Source organism: Chlorocebus sabaeus, chromosome 12, assembly GCF_047675955.1.
Source record: "Chlorocebus sabaeus isolate Y175 chromosome 12, mChlSab1.0.hap1, whole genome shotgun sequence".
NCBI lineage: Eukaryota > Metazoa > Chordata > Mammalia > Primates > Cercopithecidae > Chlorocebus > Chlorocebus sabaeus.
The window spans coordinates 30257876-30279974 of record NC_132915.1 but is presented as its reverse complement, the minus strand read 5'-3'; the positions used below and the strand labels follow the sequence as shown (position 1 = coordinate 30279974).

Sequence of the window (22099 nt, the reverse complement as noted above, 5' to 3'; positions counted from 1 at the left end):
GGATAACAAGCATACCTACTTCACAAGTTAAATTGTACGTGGAGTAAATGAAATAAGGCATACAAAGTTCAGACCAAAAAGATAAAGAGCACAATGAATATTAACTATTATTCTTAATAATCTCTGACTTACAATTGAAAATGGATTTTGCAAAAAATCTTAAACATATGGATATTTCTTCTTCAGTAGTCTCTGAACTCTTAGAATGCAAAGACTATGTCTTATTCATCTTTGAAACTAGTTTGGGAGAGGAATTTATTATATTCCGAGAGCCTGATACATCCAGGCTTCCAGTGAGAGGTTGCATATGGGAGCTTGCCATGGCTTCTAACACATGACTCCCCACAAAGACTAACTGTAGGCACCTTACCTGTAAGGCAAAACAAAAGCAGCAGCAGGAATTAACTGAACTCCTCAGATCCCACTCTTAGATTTGCATGAAGGACTTACAGTACAAGGGGACAGTAGGTGGTAGAGACAGAAGCCAAAAGATACACAGAAAATAGCAAAGAGAAGCTATAAGGGGAAGGAAAATAGGGAGGAGTCATCAGGAACCATAGGAAAAGCAAACACAGTCAGCAGATTCCCCGTCAGAGTGGAGGAGTCCTTCTTTATCAGAAGGAATTACATTCAGCTGTTTGTAACTGAGACCTAGTGATGATGGTGTGAAAGGAAAATATATCTCGGGACCCCCAAAATCACTAAACCAAAGGGAAAAGTCAAGCTGGGAATTGTGTCATGCAAACCTGCTTCCCATTTTGTTCCTAAATAAGATAGCTACAATTTAAATAATAATAATAATAATAAATCTACATACCTCCCTCACAATTTTCCCACTGGGAAATTCCTTGTGGACCCCAAGATGTTTATCCTAAAACAGTTCTGTAGAATTTCACCCCGACAACGTAAATTGATAGCTATCTTCACAGGTACGGGACTGCATATCTGATTGCTTCTTCTGCCCTATGTTTATTTTATCTTATGTAAAAATGTAGATTCATTCAGCTAGATGACTGCATAAGTAACGATTCGTCTGCCCCTACTCACAGATGAATGGCTGATGAAAGACTCAAAAGAAAGCAGACTCATGCCTCTTATCTACCCACACCTTTTAAACTTTCTTCCTCTTTCCCAAATATCTGCCCTTTCCCCTTTAAATATTGAAGACCTCAAAATCATCTTTGGAGAAAGCCACAGACCTGTCTCCTGGGCACGTCTTTAACCTTGGAAAAACAAACTTCTGAACTGATTGAGACCTGTTTCAGATACTTTCTGGTTTACAATGGCTAATGCACATAAAGAGTTCTTCTCTCCTATAAAACACGAATGAGCAGAGGAAAGCGATCCAGGGCTGGTATGGCAGATCCTCAAAGAGAACCAGCATCTAGCTCCTTTGATTTCTCTGCCCTAACCTTCTTTGAACATGGCTGCCAACCTCAAGGTTATAGCAGGCTAAAAGAAGTCCAAATTCCGAGAAGAAAGAAGGTGAAAGAAGGTGAAAGAAGAAAAAAGGAGAAGAAACTCTTCCCTGTAGTTTCAGTTCCCTTTAGAGAGATTTTCTGAAGGCTCACCCATGGTTGGCCACCTGCATCTCCACGGCCACACCTAGATGCAAACTAGGCTGGGAAATGTAGCCTTTTACCTGGGCACATTGCCAGTCCAAATAAAACCAGGGCTCTGTTACTAAAGAAGAGAAGAATGGATATTGAAGAGGCAACTAGCAGTTTCTGGTATTCTCCCTTGGTCAAACTGCCAAGGGAACAACAAAGAAATGAGACGGCCAGATCTGGGTGAAGCTACCTTTTAGTGCTTAGACCATGTTGTAGTATTTGAAAGACCTGCTAAGAGCTGAGATTCTCATATTCCTGATTTCCTTCTCTCTCTTTGAATTAACCCTTATTTTTTAAAAAAATAACTAAAGTGGGCCTCTGGTTTGGTTTTGTGTTTTGAGACAGGGTGTCACTGTGTTGCCCAGGCTGGAGTGCAGTGGCCTAATTGTGCCTCACTGCAGTCTCAACCTCCTGGGCTCAAGCAGTCCTCCCACCTCAGCCTCCCAAGTAGCTGGGACCAGAGATGCATGACACCACATCTGGCTAATTTTTTTTTTAATTTTTTGTAGAGACAGAGTATTGCTTATGTTGTCAGGACTAGTGGATTGTTTTTTGTTTTTTTTTTTTTTACTTCAAAAAAAAGCCCTAAATAACAGATAGGCCCAGTTACAGGCATGCATCTGGCACATAGGAAGGTTTTCAATCAATGTTCATTTAAGTGAACTGAATTTCATGAACAGTCACACAGCCCTATAACTTACTCACCTACCCTCTGCCTGCCTTGAGTCTTTAGATTCATTATCTCAGAAGAAGGTGCTGGGTTTTTGGTGGTTTGGTTTTCACTGGGACTTTGCAGCTGTTTTCTGCACTATCATCATTAAGAGCAAGCATTTAAGCGCTTTCTGGCTAGTGGGTCACGCTGGGTTCCTAATTGCTTTAATGTGTGTGCTAAGGAATAAAACTCTCCTTTGTTGATTTCATAGGCACTGTTACCAAGCTTGAGTTTTATAGCAAACTGGGAAACTGGGGCTAAACCCACTACTTTCCTACAGGAAACTCTTGAATCTACAAATTTAATTTCAAATCTCTGATCACAGCAAAACATGGAGAGAGGAAGAGTAAAAGAGAAGAGAGTCGCATCCAAACAATCCATCCCCAGAACGACAGGAAATAACTGTGGACCGTCTCCAAGCCAGAGACTAAGGAAGCTGGGAGGCAGAAGGGCTGCCTGCGAATTCACAAAGTACATGGAGAGAAAAATGATTAATGTAATCTACAGTAGCCTTCCAGATGATAAATTTTTGAAGATCGTATCTTAGTTGACACTGCCTCTCAGAGGTCACCATTGCTCAGCTCGCAGTAAGTGACTAATACATGCTTGTTGAATTAAATAAAAACAGTAATTCAAATCTAAAGAATCAGATTTACAGATTTACCTAACAACTTCAAATAGAATTGCAGTTCAACTTCACTACTTTTGAATAGAATCAGACTTTATCTAAATGAATAATCTTAATTAAATCTATTTTGGGTTTTTTAGCCATATGAAATATTATTTTAAATCAAAATTGACTAGCTATTAAGATGGCTAAACCAGAGAAGCCATTTTCCAGATTTACTATTTATCATCATCTAGACCAGGGTCCCCAACCCCCAGGCTATGGACCAGTACCAGTCTGCGGGCCGCACAGCAGGAGGTGAGCAGCAGGCCAGCAAACATTACTGCCTGAGCTCCACCTCCGGTCACATCAGGAGTGGCACGAGATTCTTATAGGAGCCTGAACCCTATTGTGAACTGCACATGCAAGGGATCTAGGTTGCATGCTCCTAACCAGAATCTAATGCCTGATGATCTGAGGTGGGTCAGTTTCATACTGAATTCCTCTCCACTCCCCACCTGTCCATCGAAATATTATCTTCCATGAAACCGGTTCCTGGTGCCAGAAAGGGTTGGGACTGCTGCTACAGACAATAAATCCCAAGAATTAATATACAAGTTTAATTTTAGAGTTGACCCTTGAACAACATGGGTTTAAACTGCTAAGGTTAGAGGATTTTCTTTCATCACTGCCACCCTCAAGCAGCCAGACCAGTCCCTCCTCTTCCTCCTCCTCCTAAGCCTACTCAATGTGAAGGTAACTAGGACGAAGACCCTTATGATAATCCACTTCCACCTAATGAACAGCAATCTCTTCCTTATGATTTGCTTAATAACATTTTCTTTTCTCTGGCATACTTGATTGTAAAAATACAGTATATAATACATACGAGATATAGATTATGTGTTAATTGACGGTTTATGTTATTGGTAAAGTTTCCAGTCATTAATAAGCTATCAGTAGTTCAATTTTTGGGTGAGTCAAAAGCTGTAAGAGGACCAGGTGACATAGCTTGCAGCACCTGTAATCCCAGTACTTTAGGACGCCAAGGCAGGAGGATAACTTGAGGGCAGGAGTTTAAAGCCAGCTTGGGCAACATAGTAAAACCCTGTCTCTACAAAAAATTTTAAGAATAGCTGAGCATTCAAAAGCTAGCAGAAGACAAGAAATAGCTAAGATCAGAGCAGAACTGAAGGAGATAGAGACACAAAAAACTCTTCAAAAAAATCAGTGAACTCAGGAGCTGTTTTTTTTAAAGATTAACAAAATAGACCACGAGCCAGACTAATAAAAAGAAAAGAGATAGAAGGTGTGGTGGCTCATGTCTGTAATCCCAGCACTTTGGGAAACTGAGGCAGGTGAATCACGAGGTCAAGAGATCAAGACCATCCTGGCCAACATGCTAAAACCCTGCCTCTACTACAAATACAAAAAGTAGCTGGGCATGATGGCATACACCTCTAGTCCCAGTTACTCGGGAGGCTGAGGCAAGAGAATCACCTGAACCCAGGTGGCAGAGGTTGCAGTGAGCCAAGATCATGCCACTGCACTCCAGCCTGGCAACAGACAGAGGATCTGTCGAGGAAGAAGAAGAAGAAGAAGAAGAAGAAGAAGAAGAAGAAGAAGAAGAAGAAGAAGAAGAAGAAGAAGAAGAAGAAGAAGGAGGAGGAGGAGGAGGAGGAGGAGGAGGAGGAGGAGGAGGAGGAGGAGGAGGAGGAGGAGGAGGAGGAGGAGGATGATCAAATGCACAATAAAAAATGATAAAGGGGATATCACCACTGATCCCACAGAAATACAAACTACCATCAGAGAATACTATAAACACCTCTATGCAAATAAACTAGAAAATCTAGAAAAAATTGATAAATTCCTGGACACATACACCCTCCCAAGACTAAACCAAGAAGAAGTCGAATCCCTTAATAGACTAATAACAAGTTCTGAAATTGAGGCAGTAATTAAGAGCCTACCAACCAAAAAAATGTCCAGGACCAGACGGATTCATAGCTGAATTCTACCAGAGGTACAAAGAGGAGCTGGTACCATTCCTTCTGAAACTATTCCAAACAACAGAAAAAGAGGGACTCCTCCTTAACTCATGTTATGAGACCAGCATCATCCTGATACCAAAATCTGGCAGAGACACAATAAAAAAAGAAAATTTCAGGCCAATATCCCTGATGAACATCGATGTAAAAATCCTCAATAAAATACTGGCAAACCAAATCCAGCGGCACATCAAAAAGCTTATCCACCACAGTCAACTCGGCTTCATCCCTGGGATGCAAGGCTGGTTCAACACATGCAAACCAATAAATGTAATCCATCACATAAACAGAACAAATGACAAAAACCACATGATTATCTCAATAGATGTAGAAAAAGCCGTCAGTAAAATTAAATAACGCTTCATGCTAAAAACTCTCAATAAACTGGGTATCGTTGAAATGTATCTCAAAATAATAAGAGCCATTTATGACAAACCCACAGCCAATATCATACCGCATGGGCAAAAGCTGGACGCATTCCCTTTAAAAACCAGCACAAGACAAGGATGCCCTCTCTCACCACTCCTATTCAATACTACGGTATTGGAAGTTCTGGTAAGGGCAATTAGGCGAGAGAAAGAAATGAAAGATATTCAAATAGGAAGAAAGAAAGTCAAATTGTCTCTGTTTGCAGATGGCATGATTGTATATTTAGAAAATCCCATTGTCTCAACTCAAAATCTCCTTAAGCTGATAAGCAACTTCAGCAAAGTCTCAGGATACAAAATCTGTGTGCAAAAATCAAAAGCCTTCCTATACACCAATAATAGACAAACAGAGAGCCAAATCATGAGTGAACCCCATTCCCAATAGCTACAAAGAGAATAAAATACCTAGGAATACAACTTACAAGAGATGTGAAGGACCTCTTCAAGGAGAACTAGAAACCACTGCTCAAGGAAATCAGAGAGGACACAAACAAATGGAAAAACATTCCATCCTCATGGATAGGAAGAATCAATATTGTGAAAATGGCCATACTGCCCAAAGTAATTTATAGATTCAAGGCTATTCCCATCAAGCTACCATTGACTTTCTTCGCAGAATTAGAAAAAACTATAAATTTCATATGGAACCAAAAAAGAGCCCATATAGCCAAGATAATCCTAAGCAAGAAGAACAAAGCTGGAGGCATCATGTTACCTGACTTCAAACTATACTACAAGGCTACAGTAACCAAAACAGCATGGTACTGGTACCAAAACACATATATAGACCAATGGAACAGAATAGAGGCCTCAGAAATAATACCACACATCTACAACCATCTGATCTTTGACAAACCTGACAAAAACAAACAATGGGGAAAAAATTCCCTATTTAATAAATGGTACTGGCAAAACTGCCTAGCCATATAAAGAAAACTGAAACTGGACCCCTTCCTTACACCATATACAAAAATTTACTCAAGATGGATTAAAGACTTAAATGTTAGACCTAAAACCATAAAAAAAACCTACAAGAAAACCTAGGCAATACCATTCAGGACACAGGCATGGGCAAAGAGTTCATGACTAAAACACCAAAAGCAATGGCAACAAAAGCCAAAATTGACAAATGCGATCTCATTAAACTAAAGAGCTTCTGCACAGCCAAAGAATCTATCATCAGAGTGAACAGGCAACCTACAGAATGGGACAAAATGTTTACAATCTATCCATCTGACAAATGGATAATATCCAGAATCTACAAGGAACTTAACAAATTTACAAGAAAAAAACAACCCCATCAAAAAGTGGGCAAAGGATAGGAACAAACACTTCTCAAAAGAAGACATTTATGCAGCCAACAAACATATGAAAAAAAGCTTATCATCACTGGTCATTAGATAAATGCAAATCAAAACTACAATGAAATATCATCTCATGCCAGTTAGAATGGCAATCATTAAAAAGTCAGGAAGCAACAGATGTTGGAGAGGATGTGGAGACATAGGAACGCTTTTACACTGTTGGTGGGAGTGTAAATCAGTTCAACTATTGTGGAAGACATTGTGGTGATTCCTCAAGGATCTAGAACTAGAAATACCATTTGACCCAGCAATAAATCCCATTACTGGGTATATACCCAAAGGATTATAAATCATTCTACTATAAAGGCAATGCACACATATGTTTATTGCAGCACTATTCACAATAGCAAAGACTTGGAACTCACGCAAATGCCCATCAATGATAGACTGGATAAAGAAAATATGGCACATATACACTATGGAATACTATGCAGCCATAAAATAGGATGAATTCATGTTTTTTGCAGTGACATGGATGAAGCTGGAAACCATCATTCTCAGCAAACTAACACAGGAACAGAAAAGCAAACAATTCATGTTCTCACTCATAAGTGGGAGTTGAACAATGCAAGCACATGGACATAAGGAGGGGAACATCATATGCCAGGACCTACTGGGTGTGGGGGGTAGGGGAGAGATAGCATTAGGAGAAATACCTAATGTAGACAATGGGTTGATGGGTGCAGCAAACCACCATGGTACATATATACCTACGTAACGAACCTGTGCATTCTGCACATGTATCCCAGAACTTAAAGTATAATTTAAAAATAAAATACAAATACAAATAAAGAAATAGCTGGATGTGGTGGTACGCACCTGTAGTCGTAGCTACTCTTGAGCCCAGGAGTCAGAGGTTACAGTGAGCTTTCATCACACCACTGTACTCCAGCCTGGGCAACTGAATGAGACCCTGTCTTTTAAAAAAAAAATCATGCTGGCCAGGCATGGTGGCTCACACTTATATTCAGCACTCTGGGAGGCCGAGGCGGGCGGATCACCTGCAGTCAGGAGTTCGAGACCTGCCTGACCAACATGGAGAAACCCCATCTCTACTAAAAATAAAAAATTAGCCAGGCATGGTGGCACATGCCTATAATCCCAGCTACTAGGGAGGCTGAGGCAGGAGAACTGCTTGAACCTGGGAGGCAGATGTTGCGGTGAGCTGAGATCACGCCATTGCACTCCAGCCTGGGCAACAAGAGCGAAACTCCATCTCAAAAAAAAAAAAAAAAAAAATCATGCTGTAAATCTTAAATAGATAAAAGTGTTTAAGTAAAAGTTAAAATTCCAAAGAACTAATTGGTGATATGATTTTCTAGATAATTTGGCTAGGAGGAAAAAAAACTTCATCTGATCCTTCTCACAGGTAATTTTTCATAAAATCAAGAATTATCAGAGTTGAGGAAGATTCTCCTCATTCAGCAAACATCTCTTGACACCAAATGTATGCTAGGACCTAGCGGATGAAGATAAATGAAGCAGTCTCTGCTTGCTAATTCATTCTCATGCCCCTTGCAAGGTTTCTTTCTTTGTTTCACATGAAGATCTCCAAATGCATTCTTTCACAAGGCCGACCAGTCCACGTATGAACAAGCCAAACTGAAAGATAATCTTCCTTTTATTGTGCTATATTTTATCCCCTCTAGCATCCTCTTAGCACTAACTGTTTCTTCTAGAGACTACCAAGGGACCTTAATTCCCTCTCCAAAATGACAATATTTCAAATATATAAAAACATAAATCAAGTCCTTTCCCTTAAGATACCTGTTTTCCAGGTCACATCCCCAAGGCCCTCAACTGTCTATAGGTAGGCAAAATTGTCAGTCCTTTCACCATCCTCGTGGCCAAGTCTCTCAGGGTCTCCACTAAAAATGCAGTGCTCAGAGCTGGGCACAAGTTACTAGATTTGATCTGTCAGGAGAAAGGGGAGGAAATGCACTGTAGTTTGCATTTCTCTTCATCTGGAGGCTCTGTTAATGGAATCCAGGTTAGTATCAGCAACTTCTTACAGCCATGGTTCCTTAAGGTTCCTTTTAAGCTCTGCGGCCTTCTATGACTGCCAGATTATTTTCACACAAACTAACATCAAGTTAACTCTCCCTCAACATAAAGTTTCATAATTGGATGACAGTTGCTTTTAAAATCCAAATATTAGATTTGACCTTTGAGCTATAGTCCTAGTCTCACCCAACTCTACCACCAACAATAGTGGCCAGACCTCCCAACTTAATGTCATGTATAGATTGGATAAGTACACTTTTTACGCCTTCATTTGCCAGCCAGGCTATCACCCAAAACAAGAGGTCTCATTGGCCATGAGACTAAAGACTTTCCTTGAAATCGACATTGATTTATTACTCTGTCTTGTGAAGATAGTTCAAGCAGCTACAAATTTCCCTGACTTCACTGTTATCCATCCTAAAATTCCCTGTCATGAAAGGCTTTCTTGAATTCCTTGACAAATTGAGACATAACTTGTATGTGGCCTTCCCCTAATACCTCTATAGTAACATTATTGAAAGAGGAAATAATATCAGTTTGGCTTCACAGTTTCACATCTCAGGTACCTTCTTTTGATAACTTTTTATTGTGATATTCCATGAAAATAATTTGGTGGTGATGGATAGAAGCAGAACACTCCCCTTAGGCCATGCTACTTAATGACATCAAATGATGTACTCATCAGAAAAACAATTCTTCACTGCTTGCCAGCATGCTGTACCAAATGTCTCAGTTCCATCTCGGGTAAATGAAGCTATTTCTCCAGTTTTATTTTTTATTCTAAAACAAAAATGTACATAGTCTTTAGTCTAGTAAGCACATATGAAGTAATAACACCATTTCCTGCCTTCCAGCTTATATCTTTATCAAGGACTTAAATTTGATTGCAGTCATCAAATCCAAGTGTATATGGTCTTTGGATTGATCTCAATTCAAAACAAAGAAAATAATAACAAAATTATGTTAATGAAAAGATGCAGGGAGAATAACTTACCTGATTGATGAGTTTGGGATAGGAAAAGGAGCACGGGTAGCTCGTCCCATTCTTCTTGCCTTCCTTTCAAGAGCTAACTTGCATGCAGAGAATACAGACGTTCAATCACTACCCAAATGCAGGGGAGGTGTGCTGGGCCACTGCTGACTGTTTCTAGGTAGGTAGTCTGTATCATCCTGGAGTTTAGTATTATGAAGTCCCTAGATCCTGGATATAGGTCATATTCTCCAGTGTAATCATAATCAGTTATAAAGGTAGGTAAGAAGATTCTAACCTCCAAGTGCCAACTCCTTTCTCTTATTTCTTGATTGGCTCAGAACTCCAGGCATGGAGCAGAGGTGCTGGTTTGGGAACTCATCAAACATCTGTAACAATACACTTGAATGAAGAGCTCCCCCACTAAAGATGCCTGATAGAGGAATCCCATGACAGGGCAAAGATGGTTCCTCTCCAGCAACCCTGCTCCACTCAGTCATGTGCAGGAAACAACCCAGAGAAAATGTGACCTTAGTGTTTCTCTTTCACACTCCTTATCTCAATGGTCTCACAACCCCTTGAGACTGGTGTGTGCATGTGTACAGCTTACTGAAGGTAGAATGAATATGCAAATGTAATAGAGATAGATGTAATCATACAAGTAAAATTATACTTATGTAAGGTATAACATATATTACACATCAGCATTACATACACTTAACATTTATATACAAAAGTGTAATGCTGTATTATGCCGTATCAAGTCATGTTATATATTGGAAAGAATCCCCAAATTTGTAAACATATCCACAGTGATATAGATTCAACTCTTCATATGGCCGTTTATCAAATTTCTATAGAATTTATGTGAGGAATATAAAAAAATAATAAAAGTCAACGTGCTCTGAAAATTGCCAGGCTCTAAACATATGTTGTTATTTCACATTTACCATTACAACAAATGCCAACCTATTTCTAGCTGTGCAGTTGTCCAGCGTGCCCTAAATGTATTTAGACATCACAAGTTACAAACTAAAAAAACTAAAGGGATGGAATGTGATAAAGCTTTGTATAATTATTAAAATAAATCTAAGAGGATGCCACAGGACCAAGTTTATATAATGCAAGGTCCAGCCGTTTCATGAACTATCAGCCGTACAAACTGGACCCTACCCATGGAAATAAGCCTAAGTTTATAGACCTAGAATAGGAATATTAAAATTAATCCAAAATTAATGAAATCAGGTGAGCCAGTAAGAATTCTAGTCCCAGTTGAAAACTCAGCCTCGACACTAAGTCTTATCTATTATTCTACAAGGAAGCGTGGATTCTTCTTATTTCTTCATCCTGACCTTCAGCCATTTTCTCACAGTTTAGCACTTGCGAGGCTTTGCAGAAGGAATTCCAGAAAGTTTCTTAATACAACTTATGGTCTTTAATTACACAATTGGAATTAAGCTTTTAAGTGAAGATCTCATTTAAACTTATATGTAAATGTACACAACTGATACCGGAGCCTTTCTGGGCAATAGCAGTGTTGAGTGGAAATGGTCCACACACTTCAGGAGAGGGGATAGTGTGGGAGGAATGTGTACCTAAGATAACTTAGTTCCTAAGGACATGAAGCAGGTGAAACTAGGAAGTGAGAACAGGGTGAAGAGAAGGGGGCATATATACCAAAAAGAGATGAAAGCAGGGTTTCAAAGAAATATTTGGACATCCTTGTTCATGGCAGTATTATTTAAAATATCTGAAAGCTGGATTCAACCCAAGTGTCTATCGACAGATGACTAGATAAACAAAAATGTATGTGTGTGTGTATGCACTGTATGTGTATGTATGTATATGTGTATATACACATATAAACACGTGTGTGTGTGTATATATGTCTACATATACACCATTTACACTCATATACACAGTATTCCACTGTGTTTGTACGTATGTGTGTCTGTGTGTAAATATATATATAATATATACAGTGTGTGTATACATATATAACATATATATACAGTGTGTGTATATAACTTACCTAATTGATGAGTTTGGGATAGGAAAAGTACCTTACATAAGGAAAATACCTAATATAAGTGAAATAAGCCAACTGGATTCACTTAATGGGATTAAAATTATAGAGAGAGAGAGGACAGAAAAGAAATCCCCATATGTTCATTGAATACAAAAGAGAAACATCTTAACAACTATTAGTATTCAAAATACAAAAATGGAGCAAGTAAGAGATAAAATTCATGTTTACATTAAGAAGGCCTCTCACTGAGATGTTTTTATGTCATTTTATTCTAATAGGTTTCCCCTCATTACCTTTGAAGCAGCTTAAACACACACACACACACACACACACACATACACACAAAAGCACAGTGGAATACTATTCAGTCTTAAGCAGGAAAAAAATTCTGATACATGCTAGAACACAATGAACCTTGAGCACATTATGCTCAGTGAAACAAGCCAGTCACAAAAAGACATATACTGTCTGATTTTACTTGTAGGAGGAACTGAAAAAAGACAATACTGTATGATTGCCCTTTATGAGGTACTTAGAGTAGTCAAATTCACAGAAGCAGAAAGTAGAATGGTGGTTGCCAAGAGCTGGGAGGGGAGAGAGTTATTGAGGGTACAGAGTTTCAGTTTTGCATGATGAAAAGTGTTATGTGGATGGATGATGGTAATGATTGTACAACAATGTGAATGTACTCAATGCCACTGAACTGTACGCATAAAAATAGTTAAGATGGCAAATTTTATGTTTTCCCACAATTAAAAATAAAAGATGCATATTATATTTTTAACCAAATTAAAACAACTTCTAGGTTTGTGAGAAAAAAAAAGAGACCGTGGGTAGCACGCACTGTCTGCTGTATGACTTGCCTAGGTCTTGGCCTAGGCTTAGTAAAAAGGAAAATGGCAGCCGGGCGTGGTAGCTCACGCCAGTAATCCCAGCACTTTGGGAGGCTGAGGCAGTTGGATTACTTGAGGTCAGGAGTTTGAGACCAGCCTGACCAAAATGGTGAAACCCCGTCAGTACTAAAAATACAAAAATTAGCCGGGCGTGGTGGTGGGCACCTGTAATCCCAGCTACTCGGGAGGCTGAGTCAGGAGAATCGCTTGAATCCAGGAGGCAGAGGTCGCAGTGAGCTGAGATCACCTCACTGCACTCCAGCCTGGGCAACAGAGCAATACTCCGTCTCAAAAAAATAAAAATAAAAATAAAAATAAAAAAAACAAAAAAAGAGAAAGAAAGAAAGAGAGAAAGACAGAGAGAAAGCGAGAGAGAGAGAGAGAGAGAGAAAGAAAGGAAAGAAAGAAAAAATTTATTTCTGTATGTTAACTTATTCATGCTAGTAATATTATGATTATTGCATTACAACTCAAAATCCACAGCAGATAATATTAAATGTGCATTGAAATACCAGAAATGCTGTAAGCATTTGTTACTCAAAGTGTGGCCTGAAGCCCAGCAGCATCAGGATTCTCAGGTGGTTCAGTTGTCCGTTAGTTTGAGAACCACTGTTGTAAACTTTCAAGAACTGCAAATTCAGCTAACAATCACGCTTGATCGGTTGAGGTGGAAGGACAATATGTCATTACAGCTGTATTATTGTATTGTGAGTTAAATTGAGAAAAATGTCCATGTTTTACTATTCTTTACATTCTCAAAAATTATTAAAACTGTATCCATTTATTGCCTTCAATATAGAAAATGCTTAAATTGAACCACAATTTTTATTTAATGTCAATGACAGTATTTTCTGAAGATTCTATATGACACTTTCATGGAAGTGAAATGATTTTCAAAAGCAAAGAGCCAAGCACAGAGCTCTTAATAAGTGACTGATGGTAGATTTGGTAGCTTTAAAATTCAAAGAACTCATTATTACAGCAGAACTAAGCATAGTATAATAATAAGTTTGCCAGGGGAAGTACTGACCCTCATAAATGTTCAAGAACAATAAAATTCTGGTCACTGGTAATGTGAGAAAAACCACTAGTACCCACAGCCAACTGGATTCACTTATGGGATTAAAATGACACAGAGAGGACCGAAAAGAAGTCCCCATGTGTTCACTGAACACAAAAGAGAAACAACTTAACAAATATATGTATTCAAAACACAAAAGTGTTAGCTAGTAAGAGATAAAATTCATGTTTAGATTAAGAAGGCCTCTCACTGAGATTTTTTAAGTGCTTTTATTCTAATACGTTCCCCCTCATTACCTTTGAAGCAGTTTAATTCAATGCTAAGGATACATTTAACACTTGAAACAAAAAAAATAAATTTCCAATAGAAAGATAAAAATTAGTGATTATAGACAAAGTAGAGATGACTGAGAGGGAAAACTAGAGTTAGATTCTGTCTCTGACATCAGGGCATACTTGGCTGGAAAACATTTTTTCCACTTAAGGATAATCTTTAAAAGTTATTGGAATCTCTCCCTGCTTTCATATCCTTTGCCTCTGGCAAACGTCCATTCACTCTGACTTTTGCAATAGTAAAAATAACTAAATTTGACTCAGTAAAAACAAGTATTATTTTACAAGTACAAACTGAAAGTCAATCCAAGGTTTGGCTTGTTGTTTTTTGAAATTGATGCTAATTTTAAGCAACGATTCAGAGAATCCCTGGAGGTTTATATGAGCTCATTAGTAGCAAAAGCATTTTTAAGTAATGCAAAGTGTTTTCAAGAGCCAGAAAGAAGCTCTTTACACTGCTGAATCACTTGGCACCTTCCACATACCCACCTCATGTTCTTGTTACCCAGAAGACAGCAGCAGAGTTTGAAGTAAAACCTCCCTCTGTGGTGGTATTAAAAGCAAGATATGTGACTCTGGATTTTTTGTATTGGAATGACTATGACATCTTAAAACTTAACTTGGGGTCTACAGGTGAGGTCTTCAGAGATGAACATAGTACTCTCATAAAGGTCTTACTCTTATTTTATCAATTATATGGAACAACAGCTAACATTTTACTGAGTAGAACAAGAGATTAACAAGAACTTAAAAATGGGAGAAAGGACAGGTGAGGTGGCTCATACTTGTAATCCCAGCACTTTGGAAGGCCAAGGCGTGAGGATCATTTGAGCCCAGGTGTTCAAGACAAGCCTGGGAAGCATAGGGAGACCCTGTTTCTACCAAAAATTGTAAAAACTTACCCCTCCACATATTCCAAAAATAGTAATAAATTTAAAAATTGGCCAGGCATGGTGGTGCATGCCTGTAGTCCAAGCTACTCAAGAGGCTGAGGTGGAGCCTGGGAGGTGGGGCCCCTTGAGTAGCTGGGACTACAGGCATGCACTTGAGCCTGGGACGTAGAGTGAGCCATGATCACACCACTGCACTCCAGCCTGGCCAACGGAGTGAGACCTTGTCTCAAAAAAAAAGGGGGGGTGTGGGGGAAGAAAAGGTATAAGAATTAACAAGCCACCCTCATGCTGTGATAAATATCTGCAAGCTTTAGCAACTGTCAGCTGAAGCAATTTGAATAGTAAATGTTTTGTGTCAGAAGAGAGCTGCACTGAAGGCTTTTGACAGTGGTGCAAATGTGGGAGGCATAAAGCTGATACTTGGGGACATGATGAGAATTGTGACTGGGCCTGCATCCAAATGCCTGCTGTCACCAGTGGTTCAGAAACAGTGGACTCACCACTCAAGAGCTGCGAGGAGGTTTGGGCCCCATCATGGGAAGTACTGACCACATCATACAAGGAAACCTGATTTGTGGCTCCTAGCAACCTAAAATCATAGACTGTTCAAAGAAACTAGAAATGTTTCTAGAAAGGAAGCTTGGGGCCCCACATAAACATCCTCACCAGGGAAAGAAACTGGGACCCAGGGAGTCAGAAGAAATCTATTCCAAGAACCCAAATCATCATGTAAAAGAGACATTACACTTGATTTCCCTTCAAATTAATTCAGCTTTGTCCAATCACGTGAAATGAAGATACTGTAAACATGCAAATGGCCCTATATGCTCCTTAAAGTTATTTTTGCCTCAAACAGTCTTGAATAATTAAATTTATGTGCCCTCCAAAATGCAAAACTAAAGTATTATAAAGGTTTTCCTGTGGCCCCCAGTGACCATTAAGAGTAGTTCAAAATATACAGAATCATAGAAAAATAGCTTCTTCATCTAGACAGAGACAACTATTTGCTTCAGCAAATACTAGGTCTTTTAGAAGACGGTGTCAATTTTATTGCTTTTTGAAATGCTGTGTAAAGCATGGTACTTAACAATTTGCGCATTGGGCAATTTCCATCTGTAAGTTTAAATATATGTGATAAGAAAAAGTACATGCATATTATGAATATATAAAACTTTTCAAAATCATCATCTTTACATTAGAAATTTCTTCACACAAACAACCTAAAAAAAAGTAGCAAGTGGCAAGAACACCCTAAGACTGCAGAAAATCCAGCTTTCTGTTTAAGCAGCCTTTCACTGAGAGACACGAGTGATGGCAGATGAAGGCCTCTTAAGAATAGACTCAACAGAAAATGACAGTGGTTCATTCACCGAGAGTTTTGTTCCAACTTGTTTGGCTACAAAAAGGTCTTTTGCGCACCTATCTATTGTAAATGTGTACTTCTGGTTCTCCTTAACTAAACACTCTCTGTGTTTCTTAGGGGTCTCTTCAAAGGCCTCTTTGACAAATGGTGTTTTCAACTCAGGACCCGATTTGTCATTAAGCGTCTGCTGGAATAATGAGTGGAATGGATTATGTCTAAGTGGCAGAGGGTGCCTGGTGTTTTCTTTGCTGATCTTCGTTAAGACATGCCCTTGAGCTGCCAGGGAGTCCATGTCAACAACAGGAGAGAAATTCCGTCGGGGTGGGGAGAATGCGGACCTCTCTGGGACAGCCTGATGACCCTGAAGGTCACTTCTCGTGGTCTGGATCTCAGGAGTGTGAGGCAGCACCAGGGAGCCTTCCAATTTCGATGGCATCATGTCATGCTCTGCACTGAGCCCATCCTGGACTCGTGCTCCCTTCAAGTCCCAGCTGGCCCCAGGCTTCAGGGCTTGAACTGAGGTGGTGGCATTTAGCAGGCATTGCTGGTAGAGGAGGGTGTCGCTAATGGGGCCACACTTGGGCCAAACTAAAAATCTTGAGGACACGGGATACTGTCTATAAGTCGTGGCCACGCTGACATTAGAAGAAATTAGTTCCATATTCCCAGACCCTGAATACTGCATGGTTAAATCAAGGCAGGTGGGCAAAAAATTACAGAAGTCCTTGCTCTGTGGTTCCACTGGGCTGGGGCTGTAGGCACTTTTGTAGGAGTTGTAGTCAGGTCCAGGCACTATGCGGTTGGGCAGAAACAGAGCAGCAGCTTGAGAAGTTTCCAACATCTCCCTTTCCTTATATTCTCTCTCCAGCATAATGTTCTCCAACTCTTTATCAGCAAAGGCTCTTCTTTTCCTCATCCTGTCACTAACTGGGGGAGGTAGAGGGAAGGTCCCTCCTACATAAGTCTCCGCTGGAATGGGGCGATAGCCTAAAAGAAGCAAAGATTGCACGTGAAAGAGATTAACATCTACGGAAGAAAAATCTGGACACCCAGAAGGTAACAGCAACACTGCAAATCAGCAGAACAGTTATTTTCAGTTCTATCTCACTAATATTTTTATACGGATGCAAAAATACAGGTTAGGTTTAAAATAGTTTCCTGGGAGGGTGAAAGATATCCATATTGCAACTTCTTGTTGTTGCTGTTGTTGTTGTTATGGATTTGTTTGCTTGCTTGCTTCAACAGGCATACTTTATTGATTAAAAATTTTAATATTCTTCGCAGGCCCCCTATGCATTAAGAGACAAGGCTATTCATCTTGTATCAATCAATGTTTTATTATTATCTATGTCATCTTTTTTCATTATTAAAAAATATATCTATACCTAGAGCTGATGTCACTTTTATTTTCTAAAGATGGTTCATTATGTACACACTGTAATAGCTGTAGAATAATCCAAGGAGAACTAGGAAAAAAGAGAAAGAAAGAAAGAAAGTTAAAGGAGATTCGTGAGTAAAAAAAGAAAAAAAAAGGCTTAAGAAAATAGAGAAGCATAGAAAATTGAAAAGAGCTGTTAACTAGTCAAACACACTCTACAGTGAACAATTTAACCAGGCCCCTTTCCCTGACTACCAGTACAAAAAAAAAAAAACAAAGCAAAATAAAACAAAACCCAAAAACGGTGGGGAGTATTCCCTGCTCTATTGAAAATAACTGTTCTAAAACATTTTTCCCAAGCTCTAATCATTTTGAACGGATACCAAAACGGTTGAACAAGCAATCATTAGAACACAGGCTAAGTCATCACAGGAATAGGAACAAACTCAAAAACAAAGATTAGTGTAACATAAATAGAATTCCTGGGGGCATAAAATACTTGAAGTATTTCATCACCCCCAAGCACTCACATCTACCAAATTTGTTTGAAGGATCCATTGTTATATTTGTGTTTACATAGTGACAAACCCACCATACTCATTTACAAATAAAATAAAATTTGAAAATTAATGTTTCCATTTCTACAGTAAGTTTTTGCCAGGAAGTTATTCAGTTGAATTTACTATTCCATTTAGTCCTCAGACTTCGCAAGTTGCTTTGGCACAATCTCAGTTTATCAATGTGGCCCTATTATTATAAATCTGTTTATCCAGTTTGTAACCAAATTCATTTTTAATTCATAAGAAACCACTCTATGGTCAGAAGTATGCAACACATGATAGGACACACACAAACTTCAAAACCTGTCCAGAACCAACAAAATTCAGAAGCTACACAAGAAAAAAGCAGAATCTAAATGTCTACTTAAAAATTTTTGTTTACTTTCAGCCTGAATTTCATGAAGTGGCAGTGATTAAAGCAAACATTAACTTTCCCTTATTTAAATTTTTTAAAATTTAAAGAAAAACGGTTAAAAATAGTCAATATATTATTGAAAAGGTCAATAAATAAATTCCATACCCTAATAGAGATGCTTTTAAAAATCAGTAATATTTTAAGAAAAAATAACGTATCCCCAGGCTTTCACGAAAGTGAGAACATGGAGAGAGAAAGTTAGAGATTTCGCACTGTTCGCATTCAACCTCCACTTCACTTTCTGGATTCAAAATCTTTTTCAGATTCTACAACCTTGATTGTCAAAAATGGTAAAATGAAGTTTGGAATAACAGGAATTAGCCAAGTAATTAAAAAAAAAAAAAAAGTACAATGAAAAAGAGTTGAATCTGAGGTTGAACACCCAGACTAAAGGTCTTTATTGGTCGGGCAGATGTTAAACTCCTCATTTGACTTCATCTATTCAGCTCCCACAACTAAGAAAAGTGGAGGTGGTTGTGTTGTTTTGTTTTGCTTTGTTTAAGTTATTTATTTCCTTCCAAGACATCTGCTTCAGGGTCACTTGGCAGTATATCTTTGTACATCCCTCACACGGAGTAAATTTCACATGCACTCCACATTAACCCATTAACCACTAAGCAGACAACCAAATAATAGGAATTCTTAAACTGGTGGTGACAAAAACCTCAGCAGGTATGTGAGATTCATTTTCCCAGGTGGCGGTTTCCTTCCTAGAAGAAAACTTTCTGGCTCCGGGACCATGCTAATCTTCTCCCTATGGGTTCAGTTTTAGTGTATGGGCTCAGAGAACGCCTAAACAAAACGTTTCTAATAAAAAGTACTTTCCCTTTAGATAGCACTTTAACTGATTAATAAATACACTTTGTGCCTGATTGATGAGAGTCATTCAACTCGGTTTAAAAGGCTGAAGGATAATTTTGTTGCTTTACCTTCTAAAATGCTTTTGGCCAGCAAACTGGGGGCTCTGACTTGCCTCTGGTATACAGTTTTGCGCTCGAAATTATTCTGTTTCCCAGAAAGCCCCTTCTTGTCCTGTAAACACAAGAAACATCATCAATAATGCCCTGAAAGAAAACGGGGGCGAGAAGGGGAAGGACGGGATGTCAGTAAGTCTTCTAGAAACTCTCCCCCTTCTAAATGTATTGAATTTTCCCATTCCGTGTGAAAAATAATTACAAACGAATTACTATCAGCACCCAATAATCCTAGGGCAAAGAGCTGGAATCTCCACTGGTGAGCTGGGCCCCCTGCTTTCTCCAGCACAGTCACTCTAGACTTCAGACCTATGGCCAGAAGTGAGGGGACATCCCGGAGGGAAGTGAAAAAGTGAAATCCCTTTCAGGGGGGCGCCCGACCTCAAGAGATGGTTGCAGCCAGGCTGGGTCCTGGGAGCCCACCTGTCGGGTAGAAGGTGCCCAAGGCCTGCTGTTAAGCAGTGAGGCCAGGCGGATTTCTCCCTGCGGCAGGGCGGGCACGATGGAGTGACAGGGTAATGAAGAGATAAGGGTCTCCTGGGTCCAGCTGCGAACTCCGAATTTGCGCTTTACAGACGCCCGCCCTCGCCTCTGCAGTCACCGCCAGCTGGTGGGATTCTGAGGCCTCCCACGCCCGCGCCCTACCCAGCATATGCTACAGAGAACGCGTGGGAACGCAGGGCCGGCGATGACCCATGCGGGACGCAGGAGGAGGCCAAGCCCAGGACCAGGTGCCCATGGCGTTCAGCGCGCTCTCCCGGGCCCTGGAGAGGCGTTCCAGTGGGGTTGCGACCTTCAGTATGCCTGGCGATCCACTCCCCAGCTCCTCTCCGCCAAAAAGTAAAATTGAAAATCTTCCCTGGTCCTGAGTCTGGGAGGAGGCCCTGTGAAGCCTCGTTCGCTGAGCTCTCCCTGTCCAGGCGCATATGGAAACAAATACAACAACCGAGGTTCAAGAGCCTCTCTCAGAAAGAAAACTCTGGCTCTCCTCGCAGCTGGAGTCCTCCGATAGGAAGCAGCAGGGACCCTCCACTTGCTCTTAGGTAGTCTGCAGGGACGGTAGCTTCGGATTGATGACCTTGGGTTGCAGGCATCTAATTTCTCATACACTTTGTGTCTCATCTGTAAAATGAGTGTTCTGGATATCTCAAACGTCCAGGTGACCGCGGAAGCACCGAGTGCATGCGTGCTGCGTGGTTCTTTCTCTCCATCATCACTAGTACAGCAGTGACGAGTCTGGAGCTGCACGCCGCGCTGTGGATCAACCACTCTCCCCCCAACCCCTCCCTCAACACCACGAAAATACACTTTTAAATGTAAAAAAACAAAAACAAATTGATTTTCTCACGATGTTCCAAACGGGCCTAATCACTTTCAAGGCCTCTCTACCTGCTTTTTAAGAAAAAACATTTCCCAAGTTCCCCAGAGATGCCTACTTTCTCCCTCCCGACCCTACTTGCCAGTGTAGGCAGAAAAGCGTTCTTACCAACCTTCCTAGTGAGAGACAGGCGCCGCAAGGCCCTGGGCGCGGGGGTGTGGATAGCTGCCCCGTTCCCCTCCAACTCTCCCACCTCCATTGTGGCCTGGGATGCCCCAGGGGGGCGCGTCCTGGGCCGGGCAGGTACGCACCTCGGTGGCCTGCTGCCTCCGGAGCGCCACCTGGGCGGCCATGACGCGCTGTCGCTCCACCACCAGCAGGCAGTTGGCGCACTGGCAGTCGCGCCAGCGACAGAAGCGCTTGTGGCCCTTCAGGCAGGACACCACGCCGTGGTTGCGGCAGCGCGCGCACTTGGGCGTGCGGCTCAGCTTGCGCGGCTCCGCGCCGCCGCCCGCAGGAGTGCAGCGCTCTGGGGGACCGGTGCCGGCGGGTGAGGCCTGAGGCGCAAGCGGCGGCCTCGGCTGCAGTCCCCCCTGCTGCTCCGGCTGGCCGGGCATCCCGGGGGACGCGCCTGCCTCTTCGCCGTCGCCCTCTTCTTCCGCGTCTTCGTCCACCTCGTCGTCATCCTCGTCGTCCTCACCGTCCCCGTCGGCCGGCGGCGGGCTGGGCTCTGGGGGCGTTGACCGCTGCGCCCCGCAGCCGTCCTCTTCTAGCTCCAGGCTCTCGACATCGATCTCCCAGTCCCCGGCCGCCAAGCCAGCCTGCGGGTCGGCCATGGCGCTCGGAGCCTCGCTGGGGCCTGAGCTCGGCGGCCCTCACTCTGGGGAAACACAAAGAAATCCAAACACCCACCGGCGGCCGTCAGGGACCATCCCTGAGCCTCCGGCCCAAAGCTCCTGGTCTGCCCGCCTCCGGCCCCTTGAGTTATCCTGTTCTCATTACATGTCCCTCACTTCCAGGCCACACGTGCCTTTCTTGTATCTCTAGGGCCCCCAGGGATCTACAACCCAAGAAAGGTTTTATTTTATTAATTCTAAGTGCTCTGTGAGTACCTGACCTTTAACCGTAGCCCTCTCTGGCTTTACACAGGCTTTCCGGACAAGTCCCTGGGTAACTCACT

At 41.1% G+C, this 22099-nt stretch overlaps 1 protein-coding gene across 2 annotated transcripts; it reads right to left on the bottom strand.

The window, feature by feature from the left end:
* Positions 1-15933: 15933 nt before the first annotated feature.
* Positions 15934-21882, bottom strand: DMRT2 (doublesex and mab-3 related transcription factor 2). 2 transcript variants are annotated; one of them, XM_073022172.1, is made up of 3 exons: positions 21231-21882; positions 19557-19659; positions 15934-17261 (listed from the first exon to the last, which is right to left on the bottom strand). In XM_073022172.1, the coding sequence occupies exons 1-3, from the start codon at positions 21753-21755 to the stop codon at positions 16204-16206; spliced, it is 1686 nt and encodes a 561-aa protein (XP_072878273.1). In that variant the 5' UTR covers positions 21756-21882; the 3' UTR covers positions 15934-16203. The 2 variants fall into 2 exon arrangements, with proteins under 2 accessions (XP_072878273.1, XP_037854391.1); XM_037998463.2 differs by lacking the exon at positions 15934-17261 and adding an exon at positions 17685-17740 and having other exon boundaries at positions 21231-21867.
* Positions 21883-22099: the final 217 nt, after the last annotated feature.